This window comes from Protopterus annectens, chromosome 5.part0 (assembly GCF_019279795.1).
Source record: "Protopterus annectens isolate FY-2018-M chromosome 5.part0, PAN1.0, whole genome shotgun sequence".
Lineage (NCBI taxonomy): Eukaryota > Metazoa > Chordata > Ceratodontiformes > Protopteridae > Protopterus > Protopterus annectens.
Genome location: NC_056735.1, coordinates 1,305,530,972 through 1,305,546,267, shown reverse-complemented (window position 1 = coordinate 1,305,546,267; position 15,296 = coordinate 1,305,530,972). Strand labels below are relative to the sequence as shown.

The 15,296-nt window shown below is 37.6% G+C and overlaps 1 protein-coding gene across 2 annotated transcripts in view; it reads right to left on the bottom strand.

Moving 5' to 3' along the window:
* RASA3 (RAS p21 protein activator 3) overlaps window positions 1-15,296 on the bottom strand; it is a 1,807,402-nt gene that overhangs the window by 774,606 nt on the left and 1,017,500 nt on the right. For both annotated transcript variants that reach the window (XM_044071113.1, XM_044071114.1), the window contains exon 4: window positions 3,152-3,246. In XM_044071113.1, the coding sequence (XP_043927048.1) occupies window positions 3,152-3,246 (95 nt within the window). The remainder of the gene's footprint in view (window positions 1-3,151; window positions 3,247-15,296) is intronic.

Sequence of the window (15,296 nt, the reverse complement as noted above, 5' to 3'; positions counted from 1 at the left end):
TCTTCCAGCTTTGTCCCAGAGCCTCCCTCAACACAGCACACTGCCATTCCTCTCAACAATCACCAATTTTACAGACTGTTCCTGCTCTTGTCTCTTATATATGTCCTGTGTATTGTAACTCAGACACTTACAATGAGTGAATAATGCCATACGTTAGAGTTCCATATGCCTTTTCATGAAAAAAATAAAAATCTCCCCTTATACAAACTCCTTAGTTAGCATAGAGGGCTAAGGCTCCTGTTCCCTTTGTCAAGGGTGCAGAGTTTGAATTCCCCCCCTTTACTTTATTTTTTTATCAACGTACTAAGGTAATATGTAAGGACCGCAGATGTCTAGTGATGGTGCAGACAGCTGACTCAGCAATTAATACCAGAGTGTGGCTGAGAAGTGCACATACCCAAGTGTGGTTGAGGAAAGCACATACCAGAGTGCGGCTGAGGAGTGCACACATGCGAGCGTGGCTAAGGAGTGCACATACCCAAGCATGGCTGTGGAGTGCACATACTCGAGCGTGGCTGAGGAGTGCACATACCCAAGTGTGGCTGAGGAGTACACACACCAGAGCGTGGCTGAGGACTGCACATACCCGAGCGTGGCTGAGGACTGCACATACCCAAGCGTGGCTGAGGACTCCACATACCCAAGCATGGCTGAGGACTCCACATACCCGAGCGTGGCTGAGGACTGCACATACCCGTGTGTGACTGAGGACTGTACATACCTGAGTGTGGCTGAGGACTGCACATACCTGAGTGTGGCTGAGGAGTGCACATACCCAAATGTGGCTGAAGAGTGCACATACCCAAGTGTGGCTGAGGAGTGCACATAGCCAAGTGCAGTTGAGTAGTGTACATAGTTTGAGGTTTTGAAAGTGCTTTTAAGGCACAATATAAAGAGTTATCCCTGGTGTCTAGTGCTCCCCCATTTCACATCTTTAGTACTGCAAATGTTGCCCTGTTTTCTTTGTCAGTGCTTTAAAGGCACAATACAAATAGCTAACCCTAGTTGCCATGCCTACCCCATGTCTTTCATGCTGTTAATGATAGTTTAGTTTTAAGCATCTTTAAGGCATGATATATAGAGACACCTTGTTGTCTAGTGTTCCCCTCCTGCAGGACTAGCTCATTGTCAAAGGGCAAGTGAAGGTCTGACAGATCCCCCCCACAGACAGACAGACATGCACACATGTGTGCAGCCTCCCTCATTCAATCGCAGCTGTGGTTCTACTCACCCATTCACCCACAAGCACACATACCATCCCTGCCTACCCCTTAACTAACTGTTCCTACTCTGATAACCCAGGTAGAGAAACACACACACAAACACACACCCACATACACTTCTGAGGATGCTTCTCCCCTTTCACAGACTCATATATGCAGTCACACATGTACACATACTCCAGACCACTACCTGTACACTAAATGTCTAGTCACTTACCTCTAACATGATCTGGTGAATGCATGCTTTTGGCTATGTTAATTAAGACACGTGACCAAGGTATCTTATGCAGCTGAGTGATTATTTAAATCCCTTACCACATAACTCTCAACTGCTGTGTATTCCTAGCTAATAAATGCTTTACAATAGACCTAAGTAAACTTTTGCCCTTGACAGAGTTTAAAATGAGCCCATCTCAAGTTCCTAATTCTCCGGGTAGTTTCTTCCATGTAGGGTGAGTGTGGAGTGATCAGAGAGCCTAATTTGATTGGACCTTGTATACAAAAAGTCTGGGGACAAAGATAAGATCAATTCTACCCCCTTGTTAAGTTAAATCTCTAAAAAAAACTTTGGGCAAAATCCTTAGGGTAAAATTCTCTCCAAACATCCATCCATTCCCCATCAGATATCCATGATTTCACCACCATCTGACACTGCTTATGCCATTCCTTTTTGCCAAGCATCCTACCCTTGTGCTCATAAAGCATAACATTAACATCCCTTGCTGGTATACTAAACTAGGATGGAGTAATAACTTCTTGTCAGACTCTAAAGAAGTATACAGATAAACTTTTGTCATCTTCATTAGGTGAATAACGATTCCTTATAATCCATTTTCCCTGTGTAATGTTCCTTCCCATATCAACTAACAACATTTCTCACTAACCCTAACCTGGCCTGTCTACACCTGTAACTCTAATTACAATCATTATTTATTAAGTGTAATCCACTGGCATTTCTTCCAAAATTACCAATTTTAGGAGGGACACAGCTAATTTTTGAGAAAAAATTAGGGATGTTGAGATTTATGCTAACCTCAGACATTTCTGGAAGGTAAAGCACATAGCTAATGAGAACAGACTGCTCCCACAGAATGCTTCATTTACAACAGGTCACAGAGACTGTCTTTAGCAACATTTCTGAACCAGGCCTAATGTTTTCACTTTAACAACAGGAATACAATAAGGGGTCCTAGATGATTCCCTTGTAGAACTCACAGCCATGGTACCTTACACTAAACAGTGAAACTATTCCTGGCTAGTACATGATAAACAAAAATTCAGACAATAAACTGCTTAGAAAACTACTCAAAAGGTATTGGCAAGTCAAAGAAACTAACCCCTTTTCTCAAACAAGCAGCAGCACTTACTCTCTCAGCAAAAACACAGCTACATCACCACCAAAATGTAAATCCATAGACACCAAATCAAAATCCCCTCCCAAAAAAGTCAGCGCATAATACATTTCATTTTAATAGCATAACTATCATCTATTGATTAAAAAACATGCAAAACATGAATTTCATATTTAAATGCTGAAAAGCACACTGCCAAAAATGAAAAAAGTCTTACCTTGTAATAAAACAAAATGAGACAAATAGATGGAAGAGAAGGAATTCATGGAGGCGTTCAAGATAGCAAGGGACAAGTTTATAGGGGGTGAAGGGGAACAAGGGAATAAAGGGCAGGTACAACATTATAAACAGTTACACTGCAGACTGGAGAGGCTTACTATCTCCCTTTGCCACAAAGTAAACACAACATACTAAAATTCAGGTTGCTAAGTTACTTATTTATTTTTGTCACATCATGTTGAACCACTGATACAAAAATAAAGTATTCCAATTAAAAAGGGTAAGAAGCTATCACATTTAAGTCAGTCACAGTACTTAGCCCAAGCATCTATTTTAGTTCGTAAGCATGCTTCTCACCTGCACTTCTGAGTCAGCATCAACATGTTGTACCTGGAACCAGGTATCCCTGTTATGGTACTGCTGCAAAGTCTCCTTCTGAATAGCCACTTTTCCTGCATAAAGAGTATAACAATGATCAGCCATTTCTTCATTACTGCTTTTTTAACATACTGTAAGTGCTCTGCCACACTGGTAGTGTTACATACCAGTTCTACATTGTACTCTATTAAAAAATGACATGCATCACACCACATCTGCTAAAGTTACTTATGAACCACAATTTTATTAAATACACCCAGGCAGAAGACATAATTAGATTGCAGTATATAAAACATTCAAGGCTTTTTCAAAATACCATTTGCTTACATACTCCTGCCAAGATGGGATACAAATCAAGAACTTGGACTGCTGGCCAAAACAATGTATTGCTACAGGGGAGCTAACATCATGATGAGATTTAGAGGTGCACAGCACATGTACATCAGGCCATTAATGATGATTTAAAGGAACGTAAAATGTGATAACAGTTTTGTAATTAGTCATATTGCACAGCGACCCTGTTTTGTATTCATAAAATGCCATTGCCCAATAAAAAGCAAACCACCTGTTCTTCAAGTTCATCCTAAAAGGTTGTATTTAATGCCTCTGGCAGCTTATATTCAGTAATGTCAACAATATATATTCTATGCAAGCTCATATTAACTGGAGTTTATCATCCTTTAAATCTGAATTTCCCCGGGCATATTTTATCAAATCAGAATACACAGTACCTGTAATTAACAGAATAGATGCTTGGGCTTACTACCAGTGATTCTTTTGTAATTTGTAAACCAGACAGCAGCACAAAGCACAGGTGCTCCTATCCAGGGGTGACTCAGGAGCCCTGAGGAGTTAGCAGACTTGTTTACAGTCAGTCTACTAGTGAAAACTGAGAACCAGAATTAACATATTTTTTAATTGGAAAAAGGACAGTTTGTTAGCCAATAGCACTTGGTTAAGACCCGATAATCAGTAACATGATATGCAGACCTGTGCATATACAAATAAAGGAAAACAGTTGTGTATGTGCACTCTGATGTCACTGCAAGAAAAGTGAGATCAAAAAGAAAAGAGTGAAGCTGGAGGCTAAGCAAAGGTCTTTTAAGCACAGCTCATACCATCGCCGAGGAAGGAACCAAGTACACTCCCAACAGAGGCCCATGAGAAGATGGTCCCTGTGCACAACACTGTCTGGCTTCTGTGATGATATATATGAAAGGCTAAGTGCCCACCATAAAATTGTTTCTACGCGTGGGTTTAGTTTTAAGAATTATTTTGATGGTATTTCACATTCAGTACCTGGGACCTCAGGCAAGATGTATAAATGTGGGATGTGTAACCAATGCCAGTACATTAAAGCTAGTAATAGTGTTTTTATATGTGGCAGAAAATTTAAATTTAATGGCCAATATAACTGTAATACTCAAGGTTTTATTTATATTGCCCTGTGTCACCAATGCCCAGTACTTTATATCAGCAAAACAAAGAAAATTAAAACAAAGAATTTATGAATATGTTTATGACATGAAAAACATAAAAGTACTAATGCCCTATATAAACATCAGTCAAGTGTAGTGATCATGGTTTTATTTTTTCTATATTGGAAAAGGTGGTACCTAACCCAAGAGGCTTTCCCTGATCTATTTTGTTGGAGCAAAAGGAACTTTGGTGGCAGATGTTCTTGAATGCCACAGCTCCTCCAGGTCTTAATGAGTTTATTAGTATCTCTTGTTGGATGAAAATGAGAGTTTACGACAGATGATTTTATTTTACATTGATGTTTGATATGACTGTGTTTACATATTTTTTATTTTTATTCATTCATTTATAGTGACATTATTTAATAGGGCTGTGCCCTTTTAAATTTATTTTCCTTGTTTTGTGATTACGTGTTTGGCAGGGAGTTTAAAAGGGCGCTTGATTTTCTGGTACTTTTTGTCTGATGAAGTCTACATTTATTGGACAAAAGTGCTTATCTGCGTCAATAAAGCCATTTTTCTGGTTTTCCCCGGTTGCTCTTTCTTTTTTACACAGTGGATAACACTTAGGTGGTGAAGGGAATGGCAGCTGTAGTGCGGAATGTAGGACAACAGGACAGAAAAGCAAATCAATAAGAACGGAGAAACTGTCAATATGTAGCTCCTGCATAACAGTATCAAAGAAGGTTTTCCTAAATCAAGTATGAATAGGCTCCCTCTTCAGACCTCCATATACTGAGGCAGGTGTGACTACATTTCATTTAAAATATAATAACTTTAATCAGTAGCTTTTAAATCGGTTGCTGTTACTACACCTGTACATGCTTTACACATGAATCACATATCAAATAACAGATCAAATGAAGGAATAAAGATGAGAAGAAAAAAGTCGAAATATAGCAATGCCTATACAGACTTCAACTGCAAGTACAGTGCACTGGACAGTACAATAAAAAAGATTCAGTCCATTATTAAAAATCAAAAGCACCACTTTTAAGCAACTGAAAGTGGAATAGTTTTGACTTCAGATATGCCCAAATGGGACTCATTTTCCCCTCTGCATGAAAAGCTTTCCCTCCCCTGCTAAGTCCTGTGTTCAGTGGTATATTTGAAATAGAGATTGAAAATATATCAAAAAAACAAACAAAAATAGAATGTGCATTACAACACTATAGTCCATTTTTAGAAACTAACTGGACTCTTCATAACTGAGTTTCATTCTATTGAGTTCCTCAACCGAAAAAGTACTATATTTGCAAAAATGTAGTGTTACATACCAGTTCTACATTGTACTCTATTAAAAAATGACATGCATCACCCCACATCTGCTTACGTTACTTATGAACCACAATTTTATTAAATACACCCAGGCAGAAGACATAATTAGATTGCAGTATATAAAATATTCAAGGCTTTTTCAAAATACCATTTCCTTACAGACTCCTGCCAAGATGGGATACAAATCAAGAACCTGTTTAAGCTACTGACAGTTAATACACTACAGCACTACAACACGTAATGCTCATTTGTTTGGGAATGACAGGTAGACCTTCACTTGCTAAAAGGAACAATTGCAGCAACAGAACCACCATTCACAGCAATATTTGATATTAGTAAACAGGCAAAAACACTAAAAACACTCCACTTACAGAGGACACATAGAATGGAATGATCAGACTGTGTGTGTGTGTGTGTGTAGTGTTCTGTACAATGCTTACACTGTACTTCACTGGAAAATACATGAAAAATACACAAGGCATTGCATCTAACATTTATTTCTCACTCTTTGTTCCTGCTGTCTGTTGATCATTAGCGTGATTCTAGTCAATGGTCTCCTTCATTCCACATCACAGGATGAAGGCTGTTCAAGACGGGCCATCAATCAGACAGCCATTTGTGTTAGTTCAACCATTGTTGTTACTTTTGTGGCTCTGTCCTCTGCATGAACTTGGTAAAGTGCTGGGGTGGAATATGTAGTAGGCTGGCCACGTAGGATGTCCCCTTACTTCCCCAACAGACATTCCCTATAACCAGCCTTGCCCATCCCTGTAAAGCATTAATGGTCATTTCTCCAGTCTCCAACATAGAGATCACATGGACTAGTGTGTCCCTGAGTACACATAACCTTCCCAATCCCTTGATGGAGGCCAGGGGGTCATGGCCCTTCACTCCACCTTATTCCTGTTTGTCACCTTCCAACATGAACCCACACACACACACACACAAACACACACACACACACACACACACACACACACACACACACACACACACACACACACACACACACACACACACATATTTATGAGAGAGAAACAGAGAGAGAGAGTCCTTGAGCACCCACAAAGTCACCTTAAGCACAATGTAGGCATACTGTGTCAAAATCAGCAAAATTAATTTGCGACATGTTAACAGCTGATGATTAAAGATATCTGATTAGACAAAAATGAAACACTTCTGTTTCATAATATGATACTTACATGTGTGACTCTGGCGATTTATAAAAGGTCTGTTCCACTTCATACTAGAAAAGAAAATTGCCATGTTTTTTAATAGATAAAAATTCTGCCAAAAATGCAAACTGCTTCTATTTTAAATGAGCTGCTGTTTAGCGCAGCTTTGCGGTTTACGACGATAATGTCCTGACTGCAACCAAAATGATTCAAGTTTGATGAATAGCACAGGTGTTGAAAGAGCTGGATAATGGAGCATGAGGACAAGCGCGTTATGTTGGCTCAACCATCCAGGCAGAAGGAGTTGGTCATCCTGGTAAAAAGATTGCTACCATGTAAAGGGAAATTTAGGAAATTTATATAACAAGAATAGCTTTAGCGGCAGGGATGTGGGCATGGAAATCCTAAGCCAGTGAGAGTCTCCATCCTGGTGCATGTGTTTGGGAGTGTGCACATCAACAAGAGGGGCACATGGGATGCTCCCATCATGATGCAGGTACTCATGTCAGCCTCCATGGTGAGGTTTAGGCCATAGTAAGTGCACTTCTCATGGCTGCATGAGTAATGGCTGCACCACAGATTGCTCTTGTCTGCATGATGGGTAAAAAATGGGCAGTAGCCATGACTGGATAGTCAGTTGGCAAGGAGGCGAAAAAAATAACTACTGTTTATTATTTTAAGTGAAGATCAGATGCTCCCTTGGTATAAAAACTTGCTAAATACAGCAACTGAGGTTTCTGTTTGTACAGTCAACAACTACATAACATGAAATAAATTATACATTTGATATTCATCATGAGGTCTCAGTCTTTTGTATACCTACATAGTCAGCAGCACCACCATGTGTAAATATTCCATAACGTGCTTTCACAGCACCAAAGCGAAACAATTTTCCTAAAATATATAGTTGCTTTTAAATGGCTGTGCTAACACCAAGTCTACATTATAATTAAAATCTTTTAAACTAGAGTTTAATCAAGTTACTTTGTTTAGTGTAATGGTTGTCCTTCTGATTCTGATCCTAAAGGTACTGTGCTCAAATTTATCACACTCACTACTATGGGATTCAGAAAGACCTGCTGCCAAAAGGAACTGTTTCTGTGACTGCAGAAAATGTGATTCACAGACACATTAGCCACAATGACAGACTTCATTATCAACTAATTTGCATCTCTGAATGGTTGATGTTACCACTAGTACTGTTCAGCACTTTCCTGTGGTAAACACCATTAGCAGCCCATGTATTGTATTGGCACAGAGGTCCCCCTCAGTCATTCTCGCACACAGACAGACAAGACACAGAAGCACACTCACATGCATATACACACGCACACATGCATGAACACACACACACACACACACACACACACACACACACACACACACACACACACACACCTTTCCTGTCCCTGAGATGACAGAATAACCCTATGTATCCACTTATTTTTCCCATCACGCATGTAAATTAATGAATATTTACATTCAGTCAGTAATCTGGGACATTAGAGCTTCTTTCTTTTTACTGTTCAGAAAATGAATCTTCAGGCTAAATCCGTTACTCTATTAACTTTTTAAGCAATCCAGATGAACATTTAAAAAAAAAATTCTCCCTGGTGTCCTCCAGTGTTCGGACATCTTCAGCATGGCTGCTAAGGGGCTGCAGTGCCCCACATGCCCATCCCTTTGAAGTGTCCCTGATTTTGCAGGCATACCTCTCAAGTGTACCTCATTACGATGAACGTATCTCATTTGGGGTCTTAAAAAGTTCACGTTCCTCGAAGTTCCTCAAAGTTCCACATTGAAAGACCCTGTCACACATTCAGTGTTAGGAATTTTTTTAAGTGAAATCCATTGTAAATAGAAATGAATCATATTAATTCAGTAAAGGATCTTCTTTATAAGTAAAACCAGCATACTTTAACCATCCTATGACCTTCCTAGTTGATGTTGTTAGTAAACTATTACTATGTGTTCCACATTTTGCCCATTTGGTCCACATTATGAGGGCTAGTGCTCCTCATTTTGGGGATAGTAGGTTGAGAGCTATGTTTGCAGGACGTCATTGACTTTGTAACTGTCGGATCATTACAGTCAACAATACCAACCATTAGATTTTTGTAATTCTTAACACTAAAAAAGTAGATACACAAACAAAAGCAGCTAATTCAAGGAGATCACTACACTGCCGTTAATTAGGTGCTCCCTGAGCCAAGGGTATGGGCTCAAAGAGTTCCCACCTTCCTGCTCTTTTATTTATTTTTTAAGTGACTGAAAGCAATTTCTAAACAGCTGATCTTCCTGTCAATGGTGCAGGGCTATACACACACACACACACATATATATGTATATATATATATATATATATATATATATATATATATATATATATATATATAAATATATATATGTTAATAGTTAATGAGTGTCTCTGGAATCTAATATTACCCTCACATGTTTTATGCCTGACATTTCCCTGGTGTGTAGTATCCCCACCCCCCAATATTGCAGGATTTGCTCATTATTCCAGGGAAGTTTAGTGGTATGACAGTCCCCATGGCTCATACAAACACACATACATACTATAAATTATGCACACGAGTACACACGTGTATAAATACACACACACACACACACACAGTGCCCCCCTCCTCTGATCACACTCACGACACACTTATCCATTCACCTGCACACACACACACACACACACACACACACACACACACACACACACACACACACACACACACACACACTCCTACAAAATAATGTGATCATCCCACTGGCACTAATAGGTGAATGCAAACTTTGGCCTGAGTTAATAAACTTGGCTGGCCATGGTAACTTACAGAGCTGAGTGATTCTGTGAATGGCTCAGCAGAGTAAATGCCTTACTGCAGACATTTCTGGGGAGAACATATGGGTGATTAGCATATGCCACTCCCTCAGAATGCCATTAGCATTTTCAGTGCCCTGCACCCCACTGTGGTAGAGCTGTCTCTGAATCAGAAGTGGTTACCAGTAATGGTGATAAGGACTTACTGCTGGTAGCAACCTTTTCAAATGCCACAATCAATTTTGTATTGCTTTTTTTTTAACTTACAGACAAGATAAAAGCTTTATACTAGTTCTGACAGGCTGTTGTAAGTCGCATGCTTTACTATATCTCCACAAGTAAATGTTGATTTTATTGATAACTATATTCTAATGAAGTCTCAATTAAGATGGAATGAAAGCACTTTATAAGAAAAATTGTCATGCAGCTTCATTGTTGGCAGTGCAGTTGTGGATTACTGCTGATTTTCAAAATATGCCACTAGAGTTTAAATGAAATTTAGTATAAAACAAACACAGACTGGAAAAAATAAATGGATCATCTAACATTATTAAATACTAAATAAAAACATGCAACATTAAAATTATACTTGCAGACGAGTTTATTATTACATGTCTTTTAACTTAAAGTAATTAATTGCAATTGTACACAAAATAGTTCTACATAATACCAATAATAAGACTGCAAAAAAGAAGCAAAATTCACTTTTGTGACAATATTAAGAATGTAATATCAAACTATTAAAAGTTAACAAGTAAAACCGGAAAAAACACTGGCCGTAAATAAAACAAACAATAAAATAAAATGGCTCAAAAACGAAGAAATTCTTTATTAGAACATTCAGTAAGCGCTTTCGTCCTTCCACAGGACTTCTTCAGACTGAAAGAAACATTTTAAACAAACCCTTTACATAGTAATTAAACATCACATGACTTAATTAGTGCCTAAGGTTCTTCCTTTTCAAATAAATTTTAAAATTTTCTTTGTCATTTAATCCAGCCAGATGGCAGGAATCTAGTCTTATTTGCCACACATACTCTTTCCAATCAAGCTCTTCTTTAGCATCAAAAGAGTTCTAATAATTTTTAATCTGCTCTAAAACAACAACTTTAAACGTTCCTAGACAGTTGCCTTGATTGTAATGTTTACTTAGAGCATTTCTCTCATCTTTGATGTTAATAGCATACTAATGCTCATAAATTCTTTTATTCAACTCTCTAGTGGTTCTACCCACATAAAATGCCTCACAAGACAGGCAAATGATGAGGTAAACCACAAACCTGGATGTACAAGAGTTCCTGTCCTTAATTCTAATGTTTGCATTCCTTATTTTAAGTTCAGTAATTTCAGTAAATAAATAATTACAAAAGGTGCAGGTGGAACCATCTTAGAAGCAGTGAAGATAATGCATGCACACTTGTACAACCAAGATTTATACTAACCACTGGAGAAAAAGCCTTCTCTAGACTAGGACATCCCACATGGAACCAACTTCCTAATGTAATAAAAAGTTACAATACTTTGTAAACACTGAAAGAAATTAGAATCATTATTTAGAAAATAAATCTAAATGCACCCAATTTTGAGACACTGGCTAATCACTGCTCCTTAGTCAAACTCCATATCTATCTCTCTCTCTCTCTCTCTATATATATATATATATGTATATATATATATATATATATATATATATATATATATATATATATATATATATAGATATATATATATATAGATATATATATATATATATATATATATATATATATATATATATATATATATTTTTTTTATTATTTTATTTTGTTCAATAAAGTCCAGAATTGGTTTTATTGAATTTGGCCTGAATAGGTGCATTTTTTTACTGTGGAGTGGCTCATCCGTTTGTTCCTGTTTGGCATCTTCGTGCATTTCATTACAATAACTTACTTATATACAGCTACTGAAAAAGAAACTTCACTCCTAAATGTACATATCTATACAATCAATCTTACTATATACATATTTTAAACATTAATCTATATAATTAAGTTTATTATATGCATACTTTTAATATTATTAATCTATATAATATAATTACTATGCTACTAACTACTAATGTTTGATTTTCTACGTTTATGTACTTTCATCTGAGCAATGTATACTTATGTAAATGTTTCTTACAGTGTTACAGCGGATGCACTCTGCAAAACCTTCTATTGTACATATTATCATGCATTTTTTCCATGTTGTGACTGAAAAGGATTAGTAGATCAGATCCCTTACATAGTTATCAAACTGTAAATAAATATATAAATGTATTACATGAGGTTTACTAGTCTGAGGAAATTGGAGAACGTGCTTGTTAATAAACCAAGTTGAAAATTTCCTTTGGACTTCATGCAGTAAGGCTGCTTGTGGTTCTGTTAGTTTGGTGAATATGCACACACAAATGTCTTGTCTTGTGAATCAACACATATGGAAGTCACATTTGAACTAACCACAATAACCATGCTATTTACTTCTTTCATTGTACACATACATCACATATCTCACAGTCTAGAGCTGGCAAGCCTGGGGTCTCTAAAAAGCTTTTCCACTTGTGTGCTTTTAATGCAAACTTTTGTTGCTTACTCCTAGTATTTAAATGCTTTTACTAAGTGCCTCCTTTCTTAGTCAGCCATGTTATGCAACACTATGGAAAAGCCACTTAATCATTCACAATCACGCCTGACTGCAGTCTTCTACAGTCACATAGAGGCAAGACAAACCACAGCATTTCACTGTACATCAGATGGCAAAACAAATGCACACACATGACATTAATTACTTCTGAAGTCTATGGTTTCATAAACTAGATGCTTTGCAAAGACAAATACAGTATGTTGTAGAGTTACAAATAAAACTCATGAGGCTAGGACAGATTTAGATAGGCAGAATATGTGATTTACTGAAGGAGCATTTTCAGGGACCCAAACACTGAAAAAAAAATGAGATAGAGGTACTAACATACACCAAGGGCACTAACACTATCAAAGACATTCTCTAGAATAAATGGTGCATTCTCATATATGGGCATTGCTCCACTTCTAAGACCTGTGGCACTAGACCAAACTTTTTTAAAAACAGTAACAAACTAATTTTAGAAACTGGCTCAAGAACACTGGAGATCCCCCACGGACTACTCTAAAGCAGGCACCGTCTCCCGTGAATGAAAATGCTGTAGATATGTGGTTTTACAAGCAGAAAAAAAAAACATTTTTACAACACCAACACACAAAAAGGAAGTTCTTTAGTACCATACAGGACAATTGTAATTGGGACTAAGTGGTCTATTGGGCTAACTGCTCCAGATGCAAGGCCTTCTATATTGTGAAAACAATCAACCCTAAAGAAAAGACTGTCTATTCATCTCTCCAGCATAAAACTTCAGGATCTCTACAATCCACTGGGCAGACATGGACAAGAATGCAACAATGACGGGTTCACTTTTCAAGTAGTGGAAAGGACTGAGAACAACCCATTTTAGGGTCGCACCAATGCCATCACTGAAAAGAAGGAATCAGACTAAGAGCATACTACCCTCCCCCAAGTCTTACTGGCATCTGTTCTATCAAAAGCATACTTCTACTAAGGAGGCAGGGCCACAACGAACTGTACTAGTAATGCATACTGCCCATAAACAATTGGACATCTTTATGGTACTGTTTACACACATAGTTCAAGATGGACAAGAAGATTCAACTGCATCAATCAAGTTTAAAGTCTTTACATTTAATTTTATTCTCATGTGATTTTTGGCAGTTTTTATATACCTGTCACAGTTCTTTCCGTGATGTGACAAAGGCATTTAGTGAAAATATGTCTGATTTGTTTTAGAGTGTAATGCATTATTCCAGCGGAAAGTACAGTCTTGAAGCATTCCTTATACAATCCACATTTTCACAAAAAACATATTCAAATAGATATGACATTTGGAATACCTGGTTAATTTTAGTAAATATGTATTAAAATTAACATTTCTACACTCTGCTGCAATCGGTAACAGTACTAGGCAGCCTGACTCCACAAGCGCTCCTCTCCTGCCCAACACACATACAACTTAATTGACTCTGTGGAAATGTAACCTGCAATCAGTTTATGTAAGATGCAACCCCAGTATCAATTAACTGTTAAAGATATCTTGAAAGACTATGGTCTCCATTTCCCACCCATGCATCCCTCCTTAACTCCAATCACAACAAGCTCTTTGAACCACTATTCAAATTAAATTTTAAGGATGCCTTAATAGATTTTCTGTCTTTAATTCCCACACATACTCCTCCTTAACTCAAGTCACAATGAGATAATTGATAACCAATTAATACAACCCAAGCACCTGTACAATGACCAATCAACAAGCTCTGAAGTACCTTTACCTAGTCATTCAACCACAGTGTTAGAGTATAAATAATGTTGTTAGTTTGCTTGAAAAACTAGACCTGAAGAAAGCCATCTCTTTGGGTGTAAGTGCTATATCAAAATACAAATGTTTCCCTTTCTGTTCACAGACTTCTGGACATATACAAATAAAGCTATTACATGGAATTAAAAGGAGCCATCAAGCCTTACTGGATAAGAAAACTACAAAATAACTATTGCTCATTGTTAGACTTCTTAAATGTTTTCTGATTCATTATTGCCAATGGCTGTCTCATATGCATGTTCTTCACTAACCTGGAATCACAAATATACTTCTATAAGGAAAAATGAGCCAGTGTGAATTTCCCCTGTTACAGGAACTGCAGACGGGTGCAGAGTTGTGAGATAACTCATACGAACATTCCCATTGCAATTAAACATTACCTTAAATAGCCATAGAGAAGTCTGGCCATCCTGGTTGTATATGCTTTCAACCCTGTAATTCTTAAATTACACAAATAATAGTTGATTTGCTTATTTTTTGTGTACATCAATATCCAAATGGGTTAGCAATTGTATGAGCTACAGTACTTCCTAGGTCATAAGCATCTTGGTGATGCAAAGTCGAGCTACTGCTGCACTTCCTGTGTGGCTGTATAGGTGTGTGTGTGTGTGTGTGTGTGTGTGTGTGTGTGTGTGTGTGTGTGTGTGTGTGTGTGTGTGTGTGTGTGTGTGTGTGTGTGTGTGTGTGTGTGTGTGTGTGTGTGTGTGTATTACTACAGAAAAATGTAAAACATTACTAGTCTGAAAAATTGTCATTCAGAAGAAGTAAGCAATTACCTATTAATGGGAGTGAAGAAGAATTCAGTAGTAGGCAGACGTAACATATTATATTGTTGAGTGCTACACACACTTATTGCATGCATCCATATATGTCCAATATCCCTAAAAATTGGCAAATTTCACTGATTTCGACTCAC